We start from the raw sequence: 15988 nt of genomic DNA on the forward strand, positions 1-15988 counted from the left end.
ATAAATGTTAAGCATTATGAATATTACTATTATTCAATTCATAAAGATTTCCTTCATGATTATCAACCTAAATTTCCCATTGCTTACTTTCATTCCATTGCTGCTTGAACCAGACTCAACAGCTTCTCTTCATTTGTAGTGTTCACACTTTCAAAAATGTAGGCTGCTATATTTCTCCACTCTTTATGTTTTAGTTTTCTGTTTCTCAAGCAGAAATATTCAGCTATTAGAATTTTCTCAAAAGTCCATTTAGCCTACTTTAAATCATTCTTGCACTAAGTTAAATAGCATTCTTAGTGTTACCATTCAGAAGGCATTGGTAATTGCTTTGTGGGTACCTTGCCTTTATCTAGTTTATTTTTTGCTATTCTTTTCTACTCCAGCTCTCTCTTTGCATTGATATCAGAATTTAGATTATTCACACCACATATGAGGTTTCTTTTTCCAGGTGAATGTGTCTATTCTTTTTCCACGTCCCTTAGTTCTCTAGGTCATCTGTAATTTTTCCAGTCTCATACTGTCTTCTAACACCTGGAAATCTAATTAATTTGCTGTCATTTGCATCACCCCAGTTCTCTACGACTTTTCATAAATAATTACCAGTCACTTCATAAATTCATTAACTAATTCTGTTTAGCTATCAAATATATATCCTTCAGACTAAAGATTTTCTATCTTTTTGTCCCCTTGATAATTTCTTTTCATCAGCTTTATGAAACAGTATTTGCCAATATTCATTTTCTTTATTTTTTATACTATATTTTAAAGTTATTAGTAGTTTGACCATTTTAGGATCATTATTGATTTAATCTTCTCCATATATTAATGGACCAGCTTTCTCTTTGGTGTTTCTTTTCCCTCAGTAGACTTGTCTGCCTTTTTCAAGATGTAATTTAAAACATTTTTTTGTTTGTATATGTGCTTATTCAAGATTTCTTGCTACCCCTGTTCTAGCTCTGTGCAGTCTAACAGCATCAATATATTATTACTTAGCCCCTTTTCTTGTTTTTCATTTCTGGCCTTGGTAATATTTTCAAATGTAGGTCTATGAACAGTCCCCTTGAGGTTGTATTGGCCACTCTGAGTCCATATATTTTCTTTTTCGGAGAAATACATCTACTTTGTTTTGAATGTAGTATGTTGACAATGTGCTAGCCTTTTCTCATACAGGAATTGAATATATTCTCTCAAGGTCGCCAAGCTTTTATTACTTCAGTATTGGTTTCTTAAGATCCAGCTGCCTCATTTCACTGTCAGTTAAAATGGTTTCAGGGTCTCACTTACTCAGTTTTGAAGCCAAAAGTCTAAGCAAGAGGCTTCCAGTCTTCGTATGCATACCCACTCTTATCATGGCTTGGCATGCTCTCAAGTTACCAAGGACACCCAATCAACATATATCCCCACAATATTTCTAAAACTTTCTTCTCTGATAATTAACTTTTCACTAGGGGAGCTTTTTTCCCTGCACAGCATTGAAGCACAATGCACTGTAGCAGGACAGTAAGAACCTATCTCTTTTTTGGCCTCACTAGAATGTACTTAAAACATTTGTTTTTACTAGGTTGTAGACGTGTGTTTGTATACTTCTTAAATCAAAATAATATTTTGAATAATCTCTTTGATGTCTGTAAATTTTGCACAGAAGTTGGAGCTCCAACCTTGATGCATTGCTTCATATTTCAGCATGAATGTTAGATAAACTTGCTGTTCGCAGAGCTGATAAATATTTAGACATGACAGAATTAACGAGCTAGATACTGATTTGATTTTGATTTTTGTTTAAACCTGTGGTTTTCCCTGTATTTACTTTCCATTTACGTCATGTTGATAAGTCATTACTAGTGACATATTTTTAAAAAGCAATCCCAGAGGCTTTTACCTACAGAAACAGATTATCCCTAACTTGCCTATTCCACTTGTCACTGACGACCTGCATGTACACTGTCAGGGTAAGCAGTATCTATAAAACTTAGTTCTGAGGTGGATAGATGAAGGCTGGAATATGGGTGAAAGTATGGTAATCCTCATAGTGTTGTGGTCAGTCCAGCTGGCAGCCAGTTGCTAGTGAAGTCCATCGAAGATTTTTACCAGGACTGATGCTGTTTAACGTTAGCAATTTTAACAGTGGTACAGGATGCACCTTTAGGAAATTTGTAGAAAGCACCAATTAAGGATGGTCCCAAGATGGATCCTTGGAGAGCATCGCTTATGTTCAGCCATCACCTGGACATAGAACCATTGCTTGCAACCCTCTGGCCGTGACCATCCAACCAATTCCTTATCCATCAAATAGTCTACCCTTTGAACCCATATCTCTCCAATTTAGAGAAAAGGATGTGGTGTGGGAGCATGTCAAAAGCCTTGCACAAGTCCAAGTTGTTGACATCAATTGGCCTTCTTTTGTCCACTGAGGCTCTTACTCCATTGCAGAAGGCCACCAGGTTGGTTAGGTACGATCTGCCCTTGGCAAAGCTGTGCTAGCTGTCTCATCTTCTCAACTTTATGTGGTTTAACATGTTTTCCAGCAGGATCTGTTCCATGATCTTAGCAGGCACAGATGTGAGGCTCACCCAGCCTGTAGTTCCCGAGGTCTTGTTTCTCCCTTTCTTAGAATTGAGAGTTGTGTTTCTCTTTATGCAGTCACTGAGGACTTTATCTAGCAGCTATGACTTTACAAATATGATGGACAGTGGCAAAGCAACCACATCAACCAGCTCCTTCAGGGCCATGGCATGCATGTCATCTGTTCCCGTAGATTTGTACACATTCAGTCTCATGAGATGGTCTTGGACTTGCTTTGCTCTTATACTGGGAAGGATTTTGCTCCCCTGGCCCCTGCCTAGAGGTTGTTGAATACAATGCAAATGTCTTTTGCGTGTCTGTTGAAGCCAGACACATGAAGTACAGGTAGAGGCTGAGAAAGCTGGATGCGTTCAGCCTCAGAAGAAAATCCAGCACTGATCTTCCCATTTTCTTCAGTCACATTATGAGACACTGTAGACAAGAGGGAATTAGACCTTTCTTGAAGGTGCCCATCAGCAACAAGCGAGAGACATCTGTACCAAGTTGCAACTCGGGAAATTTTGGCCTAGCTATTACAGGAAATGATTTTCACTCTGAGGATGGTGAAGCACTGGAACAAGATGCACAGAGAAGATAACTCACCATCAGTGGCAATACTGAAAACTAGCCATATAGGTGCCTTGAAAACCTGATCTCGATGGTTCTGCTTTGAGTGGAGGTTAGACTACAGTACCTCATCTTTCAACTTGAACAATTTTATAATTTGAGGATTTCCAAGGGAAGACAGGAATGGACTAGCTGTTCTATTTTATTTAAAGCAACATATTGTTATAGTAATAGTTATATACACACACACACACAAGAAAAAAAGGTTTCATAAGAGGATATGAGAGCTGTTTCTGTGAAACAAGCTGGATCCTGTAGATTAGTGTATGAAATGGTAACAGTGAAGTCTGTCAACATTTGGACAGTAAGATGAAGACTATAATGTATGGCTTATTATGCAGACCTGATTTCATATGGTGATCTTGAAATGAATGCTATGCGCAGTACTGTCAAAAGGTAGCAAATTCTTTGATTGCAATTTCACTGTGTATTAAAGACTTCAAAAAAAAGTAGCCACTTTTAGTCCAGTTCTGTGCAGTAACACAGAATCATGAAATAATTGATGAAAGCTGACTAGCCTCTAATGTCTTCACTTTGTTCCACAGGGACAACTTCAGGACCTAGGGGGGGTGCAGCCACATCTCCTGCACTGATGGGCAGCAGCAAAGAGCTTGTAACCACAGCCACATCACCAATCCAGCATGACATTTCATGGTAAGCTTCTGGGTAATCTCTGGTTTAAGATTCTGCAAATACAACTATCAAATTCTCCTAGATGCAGGGAAGTGGCTGAATTTCTATGATGTTTCATGTTAGCACAAGATGGATAATATAAACTAAAAACTGAGGTATCCTTTTGACGTTTATAGTAAGCCTTAAATTGCTTGTTAGAATAAGAAAAGCAGGAATATGCCAAGTTCTAACATTTTAATTTTACTTAGAACAGAAACTATTTTATGTTTCAAGTACTGACGCATTAGATAAATTTATAAATAATTTGAATGGATGGTGTTAACCCTTGTTAGACTTTAAATCCACTTAAAGATTTTACTCCCCCAGTACTCCCTCCACCCAATATTTTATCAAATGGCATTTGTTTTAAAATATTTTATATCGGAGTTGTTTAATGACAAGCAACAAAATCACATTAAGCCTGCAATTCCTGATTATGCTATATATCTGCACTAAATGTGCTGGAAAAGCAGCATTATCACTTCTGCTCTAAAGAAGAAGCAGAAAACAGCATTGTTGTTACACGTTGGAGTCTAAGAACAACTTGCCTTTTAGGACAGGATTACAATTCTAGGGGTAAATGCTGAGAAAAATAACATACAGTCCTTACTTTTTTTTAACATATCCCACTCTTTATTATAATAAAATCTTTAGTTAAACAACGGTGTAAATGCTGATTATAGTACGAATTCGCTGTATTTTTTATGCTCTTAGATGATTCTGTGCAGGGGGATGACAAGACTGTATGGCCATTCATAAGAAGAGTTAAATGTTTCTTGGAGAATGAGAGGGCTTGAGTTAGATTTAATCTTTCTTTGGCCCAGTGGACTAGGAAAATGTATTCTTGATATCATTCCTGTATACTTGGCAGCAGCTGGCAGTTTATTTCTATCTTTTGAGAGAACTTGCGATATATGATAGGTGAAAAACCACTACCAATATTGACAAATTTGTACTTACTTGCTATGGAAACACTTTTTTTTTTTTTTTTTTTTTTTTTCTTCTGAAGGAAAAGATGATAATTCTGGGAGGATTTAAGAACTGAGATATATTGGTCTCTGTTTCCCACAAGTAACTGTGTTTAAGCAAACAGAAACTGCAAGATTGCCTTAGCATTTCTCTTAGAAGCAAGACTTACCTTTGCAAGCTGGTAATATCGGATAAAGAGTGTGTAAAAGTACTGCTTGATACCATCTAATAGTGATAAGTTGAGATTCTATTCAAGCACTAAGGAGTAGATATAATTATTCACATCATACAACAACTGTGCGGAAAAAGGAATTTTATTCAAGAGGATTGATGGTCCATTCATTTCCACAGAGGGGAGTAAAATAATTGTTGAAATATGCTGTTAGATCATATCAGATAAAGCAATCAGTAAAAAATCTGATTAGCTGTCATTTTTAAAGGTTTGTTTTACCAGTTGATGGCAAATTGTGAAAAATCCCATATTAGGGGGGATTTCTCTCCCATTCTCACCAGCTTGCTTTCTCTCTGTTGGTGCTGTTAAATATAACTGACCAGCTTAAGCAGCCATGTTGTGCTTTCCCTTACTTATGGCCTTCTCTAATTGAAAATGGTAAATGGACAAGTGTTTTTTTGGAGACCTAAAGCTGATCCTATCCTTCATCAAAAAACCTGCTTGACCAGCAGGTCGGTCTCAATTTATCACTGAATGGTTATAAGCTTAGACTGCAGGTTTAACTAACTAAATTAATCAATATTGAGAATTATTGCTGCTTTTGTGCCACTAAAGTTAGGGTTTGTCAGCATGTTCGTTATAATCCGTGATTTGGAAGGATTTAACAGCCTAACCACAACAGTTGGCATGAGATGGAAACTTGCAGCACAAAGCCCAAGCCGAAGAGCAAATTTATTTATTCGGCAGTACATGTAAATCTAATTACTTTTGACTGTTTAAATTTATAGGACTAGATTCAACTCATGTTTGTGCCAGCTTTAACTAGCACAAACCCTGGCGCTCGGCAGTAGCAGCATTGGAAAGTTTGCCAGGGAGAAGGTGTTGGAAAGTGTCAGAAGCTCCCTGCCAGAGCAAGGTTTTGGGGTGCTCACTCAGCTTCTGGGTGGGCTTGCTAGGTCAGCAGGGGCATGACAGGTAGAAGATGTGTTGGCTTGATAGCCTTTCTTGGCAGAACTCAATGGCGATTTCAGAGTGTGTTACAGCTACCTTGTGCTTCAGGAACAATCACTGCAGTGCTTTCTCTCTCTCACTGAATCACCTCTGGGTCAAGAAGTAAGTTCTTGAGAAGATAAAAGGTGTGTACTCCCAAATTCTTAGTGCTAGACCAGTGGAAGGGTCAGACTTTCAAAAGAAATGTGCATGAGCTTGCCTCAGTGGTGTCTCTGAAAGAGAATGTACTATTTCTTTATCTGGCATCCTGAGTTAGGCTAATAGTGAATTAGTTTGCCCGTGTTGCTTTAACGCTTGCCTGTGGCTGCTTCTTGTAACACAGCCAAGCATTACATGTTTGGGTATCCAGTGTTGTTAAGCCAAGTGTCTACACCTGCACGAGCCCCTTGAAAATATGCTCACAGCAGGTCTGAAAAGCTTTCTTATTCCATGTGCTTATTTATCTAGATCAAAGCCTGCATATTTGAAAAAATCATAGGCAAAGTTCGGACTCCAAAGAGTGAGTTCTGTTCTTTACCCCTAAAGCATTGTTCCTCTAAGTGTTTATTACATAGCTTTTTGGTGGCCAGGGACATGTCTTCTGTAACTGTTGTTTGTCTAGAAGCAAGGCTCTGTTCTTTTGGCTATGAAGGGAGCTGAAATTGAGTAGGTAGTGGCATTTATATGCTTTCATTCAGTAATGAGAACGTTGTTACATAAACTAGATCATAGCTCAGATAACATCAGGTAATGGTTGCAGCAAGACAAATACTGTGTTACAAAACAGAAATGAAACTGTTCTAAATCAAAATATTAATTTATGCTTTCTCAGGAAAAAAAAAGAAAAAAAAAGTATTGCAAATTGTGCATTGTGAAAGACCATTTAATTAGATTACAGCCCTGGTGCAATTGTCAGGCTCTCCCCACGCGGAAACAGTTGTAATGTCAAGTTTTGCACAGTATGTCCTGTAACACTGTGGATAATCAAGCACTTAAAAAGACACAGGCAAAGGTTGTTCTGCTCCCCATGAAACAGATAATTCTCCTGCAGCATTTTTCACTTTGGGCAAGAAGTAAATTTAAGAACAGTTAAGTAAATTAAGGGATTGAGTGATAGTCTGGGATTTCTGCATTAGGCCTGTGCTTTCGTGTTGCAGTTTTAAATCAGAATTTCAGCACTACCTGAATGCATCGTCTTGGTGTGAAGTTTTTTGTAGCCATTCAAATAAATGATTTAGAAGTTCCTGCAATAGGAATACTGTATTCGAACTGTGTTATTATCTGTAGGCTGTAGTGGCCTGTTGGAGTTCTTATAAACAGATTGTATTGTGTAAATCTGTGTTTAGGGACATTTTAAAAACAAAACTATTTACCCAATTGCCCAGCACATCTCAGATGAATGTGTATTCAGGGGCTTTTAAGCAAATTAATATCTGAAGTAAAATATAATGTGCAGTTATAAGCCTAATAATGCACATTGGAATAGTACTGAGAAGATCTGTTGTGCTGAATATTAGGAAATACAACAATGATGAGATTTAGGCTTTTGTCTTACGTATGCCTCTCAGATCTATGCATGTCAGATGCCTGAGCGTGGTTCTGCTCTTAAGACAATGCAGTGGAGTTTCTTCTCCCATAGTGTCTAAGCAAGCACTGCCAAAGATATAGATTATATTTCCCCTTAGAATGATTCAATATTCAAAAGGAGGACAAGGAGGGCAAAACTTCCATTCCAGATCTAATTAATGAGCATTTAAGGAATTGAAAGTGTGTTTGGAGTGGGGTGCTGAGCTCAGTGATGATCATGATATGATACACAAGTTTTGCCCACTCCCCGTGAGAGCCAGCAGCGCAAAAAGTCCAATATAGTTCCATATGCAAGTGATAAAACCAGACGTTGGCAAATTAATCTCTCTTATTCACAGTGTAGGTTGTTAATTGTTCTCTCTGCTGGCTGTCGATATAATGTGAAATTTTCATTCCCTATTCAAGATGGAAAAAGTTGTGGCTGAAAATGTTAACATTTGCATTTTTATTTGTTGATTTATTTAAAGGACAGCCTCTCTTACAGCAATCCATCACTCAGTGACACCCCAAATATGAATAATGTATTGTAGACTTGCGGTTACAATGTGTAATAAGTGCCAGAGACAGTAGAAGAATGTTAACTATGTTGCAAATGTAATATTTATCGACTCATAGTTTATTGCTTTCGAGGTTCAATAATACTGACCACAGGACATTAATATCACTTATCTTGATTTTAGTTGGGCACCTCTGTATGTAGAAATAACCCATCTATCTCATAAAAATAAATGTGAAATTTACAGCGCTTTGTAAGAAGTGCATTATAGGTTTCTTTGCTTAGTGCTCACAATTCTCCTTTTCTGCCTTCTCATTTACTTACATCTAACATTGATCCCACTCCAATTGCCTGACCCCGCTGGTGAGCACCTCAGCACTCTTTCAGAGGTTTTATTTACTGGCTGTATTACAATCTTGTGCATTTCTGGTGTCCGACCATCTCTCTCTTCCTGCTAAAGATCAGTATGAGAAGAAACTGATAGATAGCGCTCTTCTTTCTGAAAAGACCTTGGCTGAAAGACTACAATGGATGTAATTTCTCTGTGGAAACTACGTGCATACAAAGTCATCTCTTTTAGAGGGGCGTGACTATCAGTAAGAGAACCGCGTAAGATGGCCAACGGTTGCCCTTGTAGACATGGCATATACTTACAGAGAAATGATAATCGATGAATAGAAATGCATTTAGAATAGAAGTGCAGAGCAATTTGGGAAAATTCTGATTGAAATTTCAGGCTTTATTTTTAAAATCAATATTTTCTTGATAGGTTACAGAACAAATTTTAAAAAAAAAGCAGTAAGATTATTCTACAGTAGCAAGTCAGTTTGTGTCAGTCATTCGTATCTTCAGGCTTTGCTGTGGAATTTTACTTCAGATACTGATACAAACAGGATTCTTCTCTTACGACCACTGAAAGCTTTGGACTTTCGGATGTGAAATGCAGATGGGAACCCAGGAACGGGATCGAAACCAAATTTAACAATGGAAGATTTCAAACTTGTGTTGAAATCTCATTTTATCTGTGAAGCTTAGCTCTTGGGAAACTTGGAATTGGGTTCAGCCTTGAAAATGATAAAGCTTGATTATATTTCATGTGGTAGACATGAAGTAAATTTTGAAATGACATTCTGTATTTACATTTGAGGTTATCAAATTTAAAACACCACGAGATTCTTTTTCTTTACTGTGTGTAAAAGGAGCACCTATTTGTGTCAAAGTAACCCCCCTAATAGCTGCTTTGCAGTCACTGTTTTCTGTGTCCGTAGCTGACAATGAAAATCGTATTGGGAAGTTTAGACTTGCAGTGCAAAGGGATTAATGTTAATTAGCAACTGTTGGCTGTAATTGTCACCCTCATTAAAATGCAGAATTATGTATTTCTTAGTTATAAATAACCTTTCTAATTGTACTTGATGTATGCCAGTTTAATCAAAAAGTACACTTGCAAACAGGTAGATATTTGCATTAATCTAGCACTGGATCTTTCAGTCTCTTTTGATCGTCTTTTATTCCAAAGTTGAGTAGTTGGGGAAGGTCTATTACAGCTACGTATTCTTTACACATTTTTTTATTCAGCTATGTGGATCTGACAGGATTTTGTATTAAAAGAGGGCGAAATGACTTCTGGGAATGTTCAGCTCAACAGCAAGCATGTCAGTTTTCAAGTAGTTGGCAAAGTTTTCAACATTCAGTGGTATGACAATAAGTTGATTGTAGTTTGAAAGTAATAATAAGCAAAGCTAAATAGACTACAGATCACATTATGAAGCTAACTGAACCTCTTAGGTTTGCTTCTTACCATCATTTTCATTGTTACCTTAATTAGTTTTTGCACTTCTTTTCCCCCATTGCTTTTGCCAATTATCATATGCCACATTAAATCTTACACAAAGGTTGGTTTGTTGGATGTGATTCTCATTTGTACTTGTAATCACAACAATGAAAAGTTAGTCTGAAAATACTCAGTATTTGCAGTTTCATACTGTGTCTTGCTTTGCCCATTTGTTAAAAAAACAACAAACAAAAAACATTGTCTTTTGACTGTTGCTTTTTTTCTTCCACTGGAACTCTGAGTGCTCTGTGTTGTAGCTTTTAAACATTTTCAAGGAACTGCTGTCATGGCAGTTTCTGCAGAGCTTGACAAATTAAGACCAATCTTGGTTACTCTCTTATGACTCTGTAAGGAACTGTTCTGCATGACTCCCTTCCTAGCACTGCATTCACTTCTCCTTCAAAAGAGAACTCTGTTTTTTTTTTTTTTGTTGTTGTTGTTTTGTTTTTTTTATTTTTTAATATATATATTTTATTTTTTTAATAAAATATATTTTTAAAATATATTTATTTCTTTTTCTTTTCTTTGAAAGGAACTGAATAATAATATATTCAAAATAGTCACATCTATCCATTCTCTCACAGTATGGCTCTGTCATACTTCCACCCCATCGCTTCTGCGCTTATCCCCTTTCTCTCCTTCCTTTGCCTGCCTGGAATATTCAAGCTGTAAACTCCTCAGAGAAGGATCCTGGCACACTGAATCTCTGTGCTGACTTGGTCCACATAATAACGATGATTAACTGTGATGCTAGTATAGTTAGGGTAGAATTCATCTTGCTTATCTTGAGACGACTGAGCTAGTTACCCCCAGCTCATTTTATGGCCTATGACTTATTTTAGGATCAGTTAAATCACCTTTTGGTGATGTCTGTCTTCCTGCGGACTGTAAAATAAGCCTGGAGTAACGTACACTGACATCTTATTCCTCTTGTAGCTGAATATGTGGAACTAAAAATAAGTTGTTTGTCATTTATGTGTTGATTATGTATTGGAGGCAAATGCAGGGTTAACCTATGTGCTGCATGGTCTGTGCCTTGGTTATTAATACAATTTTAATACGTGTGTTATAAATCAAAGGGCTTAGGTACTGAGAGCTCTGGGAGAGGGAGTGCAGGTGTACCGCATCCTCCTCAGTGGCACATGAGCTTGTGATAACTTACTCAATAAAAATTCTTGCATCTCTGTTGCTTAAGGACATGGCCACTTTCCAGTGGACCAATTTTAATGTTATCTGTTTATTTCTCATTTTTGAAACAATTATCTGCCCATTTTCCTCTTAGCTTACAACAACTTTTGAGTCTTTGGTGTTAGATTTGCTGAAAATGTTTGGTACTGCAGATAAACTTTATAAGCTCTGTTTTTCCTCTCAGGTTGCATAATAATTCTACAAATCTAGTAGATATTTCCAATGGATTACAATTAAATATACTTTTCATCAATAGATCAAGCTTGCATTGTGGAAGTTTCTTTACTGTAGTTCCTATCAATCTGCTTGTTCCAAACACCAACATTCTTCTATTTTTAAATTTGTGTATCACTGCGGATCATTTCAAAAATAAACCTTACATTTGCCAATTCTCACTGCCACACAACTGAGGCAGTTTTAGGCAATTATATCATAGTTAACAGTGGTTCAGCTATTTCATCCCTATGCTCCCTCAGAAGTTTGAATGAATACCAACTGATCCCAGCTGCTTATTACTGTTCATTCTGTTGATTTGTTCTGTAATGTATTTATATGATACCTTTACTTGTGATAAATTGCTCACCAAGTCCTCTTTGGCATCATAAACTTCATGGTGAATAGCCTTTTCTGCTGAGGCTCTGTCAGTCTTAGGTGGTCCCAAGCAAGTTTACTTCCTATTTTTGTGTATTTATGCTTTTCATGGAATCTTAGAATCATAGAGTCATAGAGAATCCTTAGTTGGAAGGAACGTGCAAAGATCACCTCCCAGTGCCTGGTCACCCCCATGCTGTAGCAAGGAGATTGTTAAAGTCAATTTACAGGTCTTTGCTGCGGCTGACAGCTCCAATTTCTGCTGCAAGGTGTGACTTTTACTCTCTTCCTAGTACACAATTTTGTTTTCAAAAACACATGCTACTGAATATTGGTAATTTTGTTTTTTAGCATGTCGTCACTATAGCAATGAAGTTCTCCTCAACTTTTAGATAATCTTAAAGGATTTGGGTTTTATTGTGTTGTTTTTTGTTTTTTTTTTTCTTCACGTTGCATTTCATTATAGATACTGATTAGGTTTAGCATATAAATTTCTTATAACAACTTGTTTCTAGCTCCTACACAATTTAGGGTCACATATAATAATTTTGATTTGTTTTGTATTGCTTATGAGGTTGTACTTCATTTATGACCCTCTGTGAAAAAAAAAAAAAACAAAATTATTTCTCACATTCTGATTGTGTTAGGGAGAAATAATTTGAAAACACAGTGGAAAATTAAGCATTCACTGACCATAAATAGTCCTGTACTAAGTTATCTTTGTCTATTTTAGTAGCAGTGCCTTAAATATTGTTTCTCTCCTTCATAACCATAACCTTTAGAGGCTTTTGTTTTGATAGGTACAACTGGAAAGCTGAGTGAGAAATTTGCTTTCAAAGTTCTTTTTCTGTTAAAAAAAAAATAATAATAATAACAATAACAAAAAAGACATTCTAGAGTACTAATGTATAATTTATATGTTTAAAATCTTTTAAGGGAGATTCTGAGAGCCTCTAATGCCATTGTACTTTTAACTTTTATTTTTGCTTCATCTGCATTGAATCATCTTTTACTACTTAAAACAGAAATTGAGTTTATTGAAACATTTCACTTCTGATTATTTTTTAATAAAGATGAAGAAGTCTAACCTAATGAAATCACTGGAATGAAATGAGAATTTTTTTTTATTTTTTATTTTTTATTTATTTATTTTTTTTAAAAATTAATAAGCTGGAGACTTTAAGATTTTATTAAGCCGCGTTTTGGTGTATGTTTCCCTGTGTGTCCTGTCCTGGATCAACAGGGTGAGAAACATGCCATGTCAGGAATGACCTCTGCATCATTATGTGCACTTTTCCTACTCCGTTTCCAGAAGCGTGAGTGGCACACACCCCTCATTACCAGTAGTGCTTGTGTGTGTGCCTCTGACCATGAGATCGTGCTTGGAGATGAGCTGCAGAGCTGAAAGCAGATTTTTTTTTCCCCCCAGTGCAGACATATAAATACATTTTGTTGAATGCACGCACATCTGTCAGTCTACCAGGTATCTGTGAAACATCATAATGTACAAGCAGATTCACGATTTATGAGTTTGCAGGCTTTTTCATACTCTTGGAAATGAAATGCTTCCTGATCCATGCAGATGATCTGATAATTCAGTGTTGCAGCGTGTAGGTATATGGCATCCTTTGCAAGTCTCCAGTCTGATGTATGAAGTTCTTTTGTTGCGACCGTGCCCCTGCACATGGATCTGCCAGAGAACTGTACAAAGGCCCCTTTTTTGTTCCCATGACCTTGTCCTTTCCAAATAGCCCATGTTGTTCCAACACTGCTTTCCCTTTTTCACTCCATGAGATGAAGCAATTCCTAGAAGGACTTTTGCATTGCTCCAGCTGCTGCTCATCCCAGCTTGACTCTGCTAATTGCTCTGTGCATCCCTGCTCCTATCCATATGCTTGGAATTTGGAGCCTGCACATCCGCTTCATTCAGAGGCAGCAAACTGATGTAGTGAGAGAGATGTCCTCTCCCTCTCCCTTCCTTGCCAAGCTCAAATCCCTTTCTGTCTTTTTCCTATCTCCCAAAGGCATCTCAGCTCCTAGATTTCTAGGTGTGAGAGAGAAGCGTGCTCTCTTTGCCTGAGCCTGCGCTGGCAGCTCGATGCGGCTGTGATGAGCGACGTAAGAAGCGTCAGGATCACTACAATGTGTAGCCCTGTTGCAATTGCCCATCCAGTTCTCTTGCTTTCACTCCTCCTATTTTGTTACAAACTTTTTAGCAGCGGACTGTTCCTGTCCGCGCACAAGCCGTAACATTGCATGACTTCACTCAAACCAGAAGATTTTTGTGCCAAGGTTGTAACGTTGTATCATTACTTCATTGTATCTGTGTGAAAATTTTAATTTCACGCCCTGCGGACTTCACTGTCTCTGTGCTCTCTGCTCGTGTTGTTGCATAGAAGGGTAAGTCCCTGGGTCACATTCATTTTGTAGCGTGCTCCTTTTTATTTCTTCTTAGTTTTATTTTTTAAAGCAAGAGTTCGGCTTCCTTTGAGAGATCCTGCTGTAAAGTTAGCTGGAGATTTCTGCCCGAAAAATATTTGCAAGCTTACGGTGCGGATACTAACCACGTTTTTACTAAGTTTCTTAATGTGTGGATATGGATATTCCTAAATATTTACATATTTATATACATATTTAAACGAGGTTGTGTACTTACACTATGATGCATTTGTACATGAATAGATTCAAGTGATTCGGTAAAGTATCGGGAAGGGAGCAAAACCCCATATTTAAATACATCATCATGTTTCTCATGCAGACAGTTTGATTTTACTGAATTGCAAATCTTTCTGTGCAGAAGCCCTTGGTTAATGCATGGGTTAGTTTATGGGGCTTTGCAATTGCAGGCACTGGCAGTTCAAGCTTCCTCGGTTGCAAATGCCTGTATTGTATTGGCAAATCAGAGTCCAATCCTCAACAGTCCATCCTTGGAATTCTCTCATACACTGTCATGAGGCTTACTATGTTTATGAAGAGACAAATAGACTGCTATAAAGTCATAGAATGGCTCCGGGGATCATCTAATCCAGCTGCTTGCTCAGAGCAGAGTCAGCTTGTGTTTCAGTTTGCACCCGTTACCTCTCATCCTTTTGCTGAGAAGAAGCTGGCCTTACTTTCTTTCCCTGGCTAATCAAGTATTTGTATGTACAGTAAGATCACCCTGAGTTGCCTTTGCTTCAGGCTGAGCAGTTGGAGCTCTCTCAGGCATCCTTTGCATGCCACATACTCCAATCCCTCACTTGCCTTTTTCTAAATATTAAACTTTGCTCTTTACATCTCCCCGAAAGGAAGCTGTGATGTGGTGGAGGTCAGCCTCTTCTCCCAAGTAGCAGTAATAAGATGAGAAGTGATGGCCTCAAGTTGCGCCAGGGTAAATTCTGGTTGGATATTAGGAAAAATGTCTTCTCAGAACGAGTGGTGAGGCATTGGCACAGGCTGGCCAGTGAGCTGTGGAGTTACCTTCCCTGGAGGTGTCCAAGAGCCGTGGAGATGTGGCAGTGAGGGACGTGACATAATAGCATGGTGGGAAGGGCTGATGGTTGGAGTAGAAGAACTTAGTGGTCTTTCCAACCTTGAAGATTCTATGATTCTATTCAGGTTTTTGTCCAGCTCCTTCTCTTCAAAGCTGCCTCTCAGCCAGTCAGCCCTAGCATGTACCGGGTGCCAGGGGTTATTCCTCCCCTGGTGCAGGACTTTGCATTTGTTAAGAGATACTTGTTGGAGTACTTCTCCTGCCAGCTGAGGTCCCTCTATGAATACTTTCTTGCCCTTCTCAGCCTTGCAGTTATTCAGAATGATATAGAAACTTAGTATTAGTCCTGTGAGCCACTAAGTGCCCTGCCTTATTTTGTGGTGTATCAGTGACGTTATGCAGTTTCTGACACAAGTGTGGACTATCCACGGGTGTATGGTTATCGAAAAGTAATCCTGCAGAGCCCCAGATCATCTTTGCTACTTACTGCTGGGAATGAACAAACTAAAATTTCACTTCCCTGCCCGTCTGTTCAGCAACCAGAAGTAGGTAATTTATCTCAGTGGGATGCCTACCACCTGTGTAAAGTTTTTGAAAGAGGTTGTTAGCTTGTGATGACTACGGCCAAGGGACACCAGGCCTGAGTGCCTCATACTCTGTGCTTTACTGCTGTTTTTTTTCTGTGGGGTGCCTTCTAACTTGGAACTTGCACAGTGTCAAGCCTATTGAGCACTTGTGTCCCTATCAAGCTCGCAAAGATGCCACCTGTTCTGCCACACAGCATGGTCTTGTGCCAGCTGTGTGCAACTCCATGCCAGCGATCACCCC

The 15988-nt window shown here is 38.2% G+C and overlaps 1 protein-coding gene across 3 annotated transcripts in view; it reads left to right on the forward strand.

Moving 5' to 3' along the window:
• The window catches only part of KIAA1328 (KIAA1328 ortholog), a 180182-nt gene that overhangs the window by 144496 nt on the left and 19698 nt on the right, over positions 1-15988 (forward strand). For all 3 annotated transcript variants that reach the window (XM_042831185.1, XM_042831186.1, XM_042831187.1), the window contains one exon: positions 3735-3843. In XM_042831185.1, the coding sequence (XP_042687119.1) occupies positions 3735-3843 (109 nt within the window). The remainder of the gene's footprint in view (positions 1-3734; positions 3844-15988) is intronic.

This window comes from Centrocercus urophasianus, unplaced genomic scaffold, assembly GCF_019232065.1.
Source record: "Centrocercus urophasianus isolate 14NV4802_14NV808 unplaced genomic scaffold, USGS_Curo_1.0 seq_35, whole genome shotgun sequence".
NCBI classification, from domain to species: domain Eukaryota; kingdom Metazoa; phylum Chordata; class Aves; order Galliformes; family Phasianidae; genus Centrocercus; species Centrocercus urophasianus.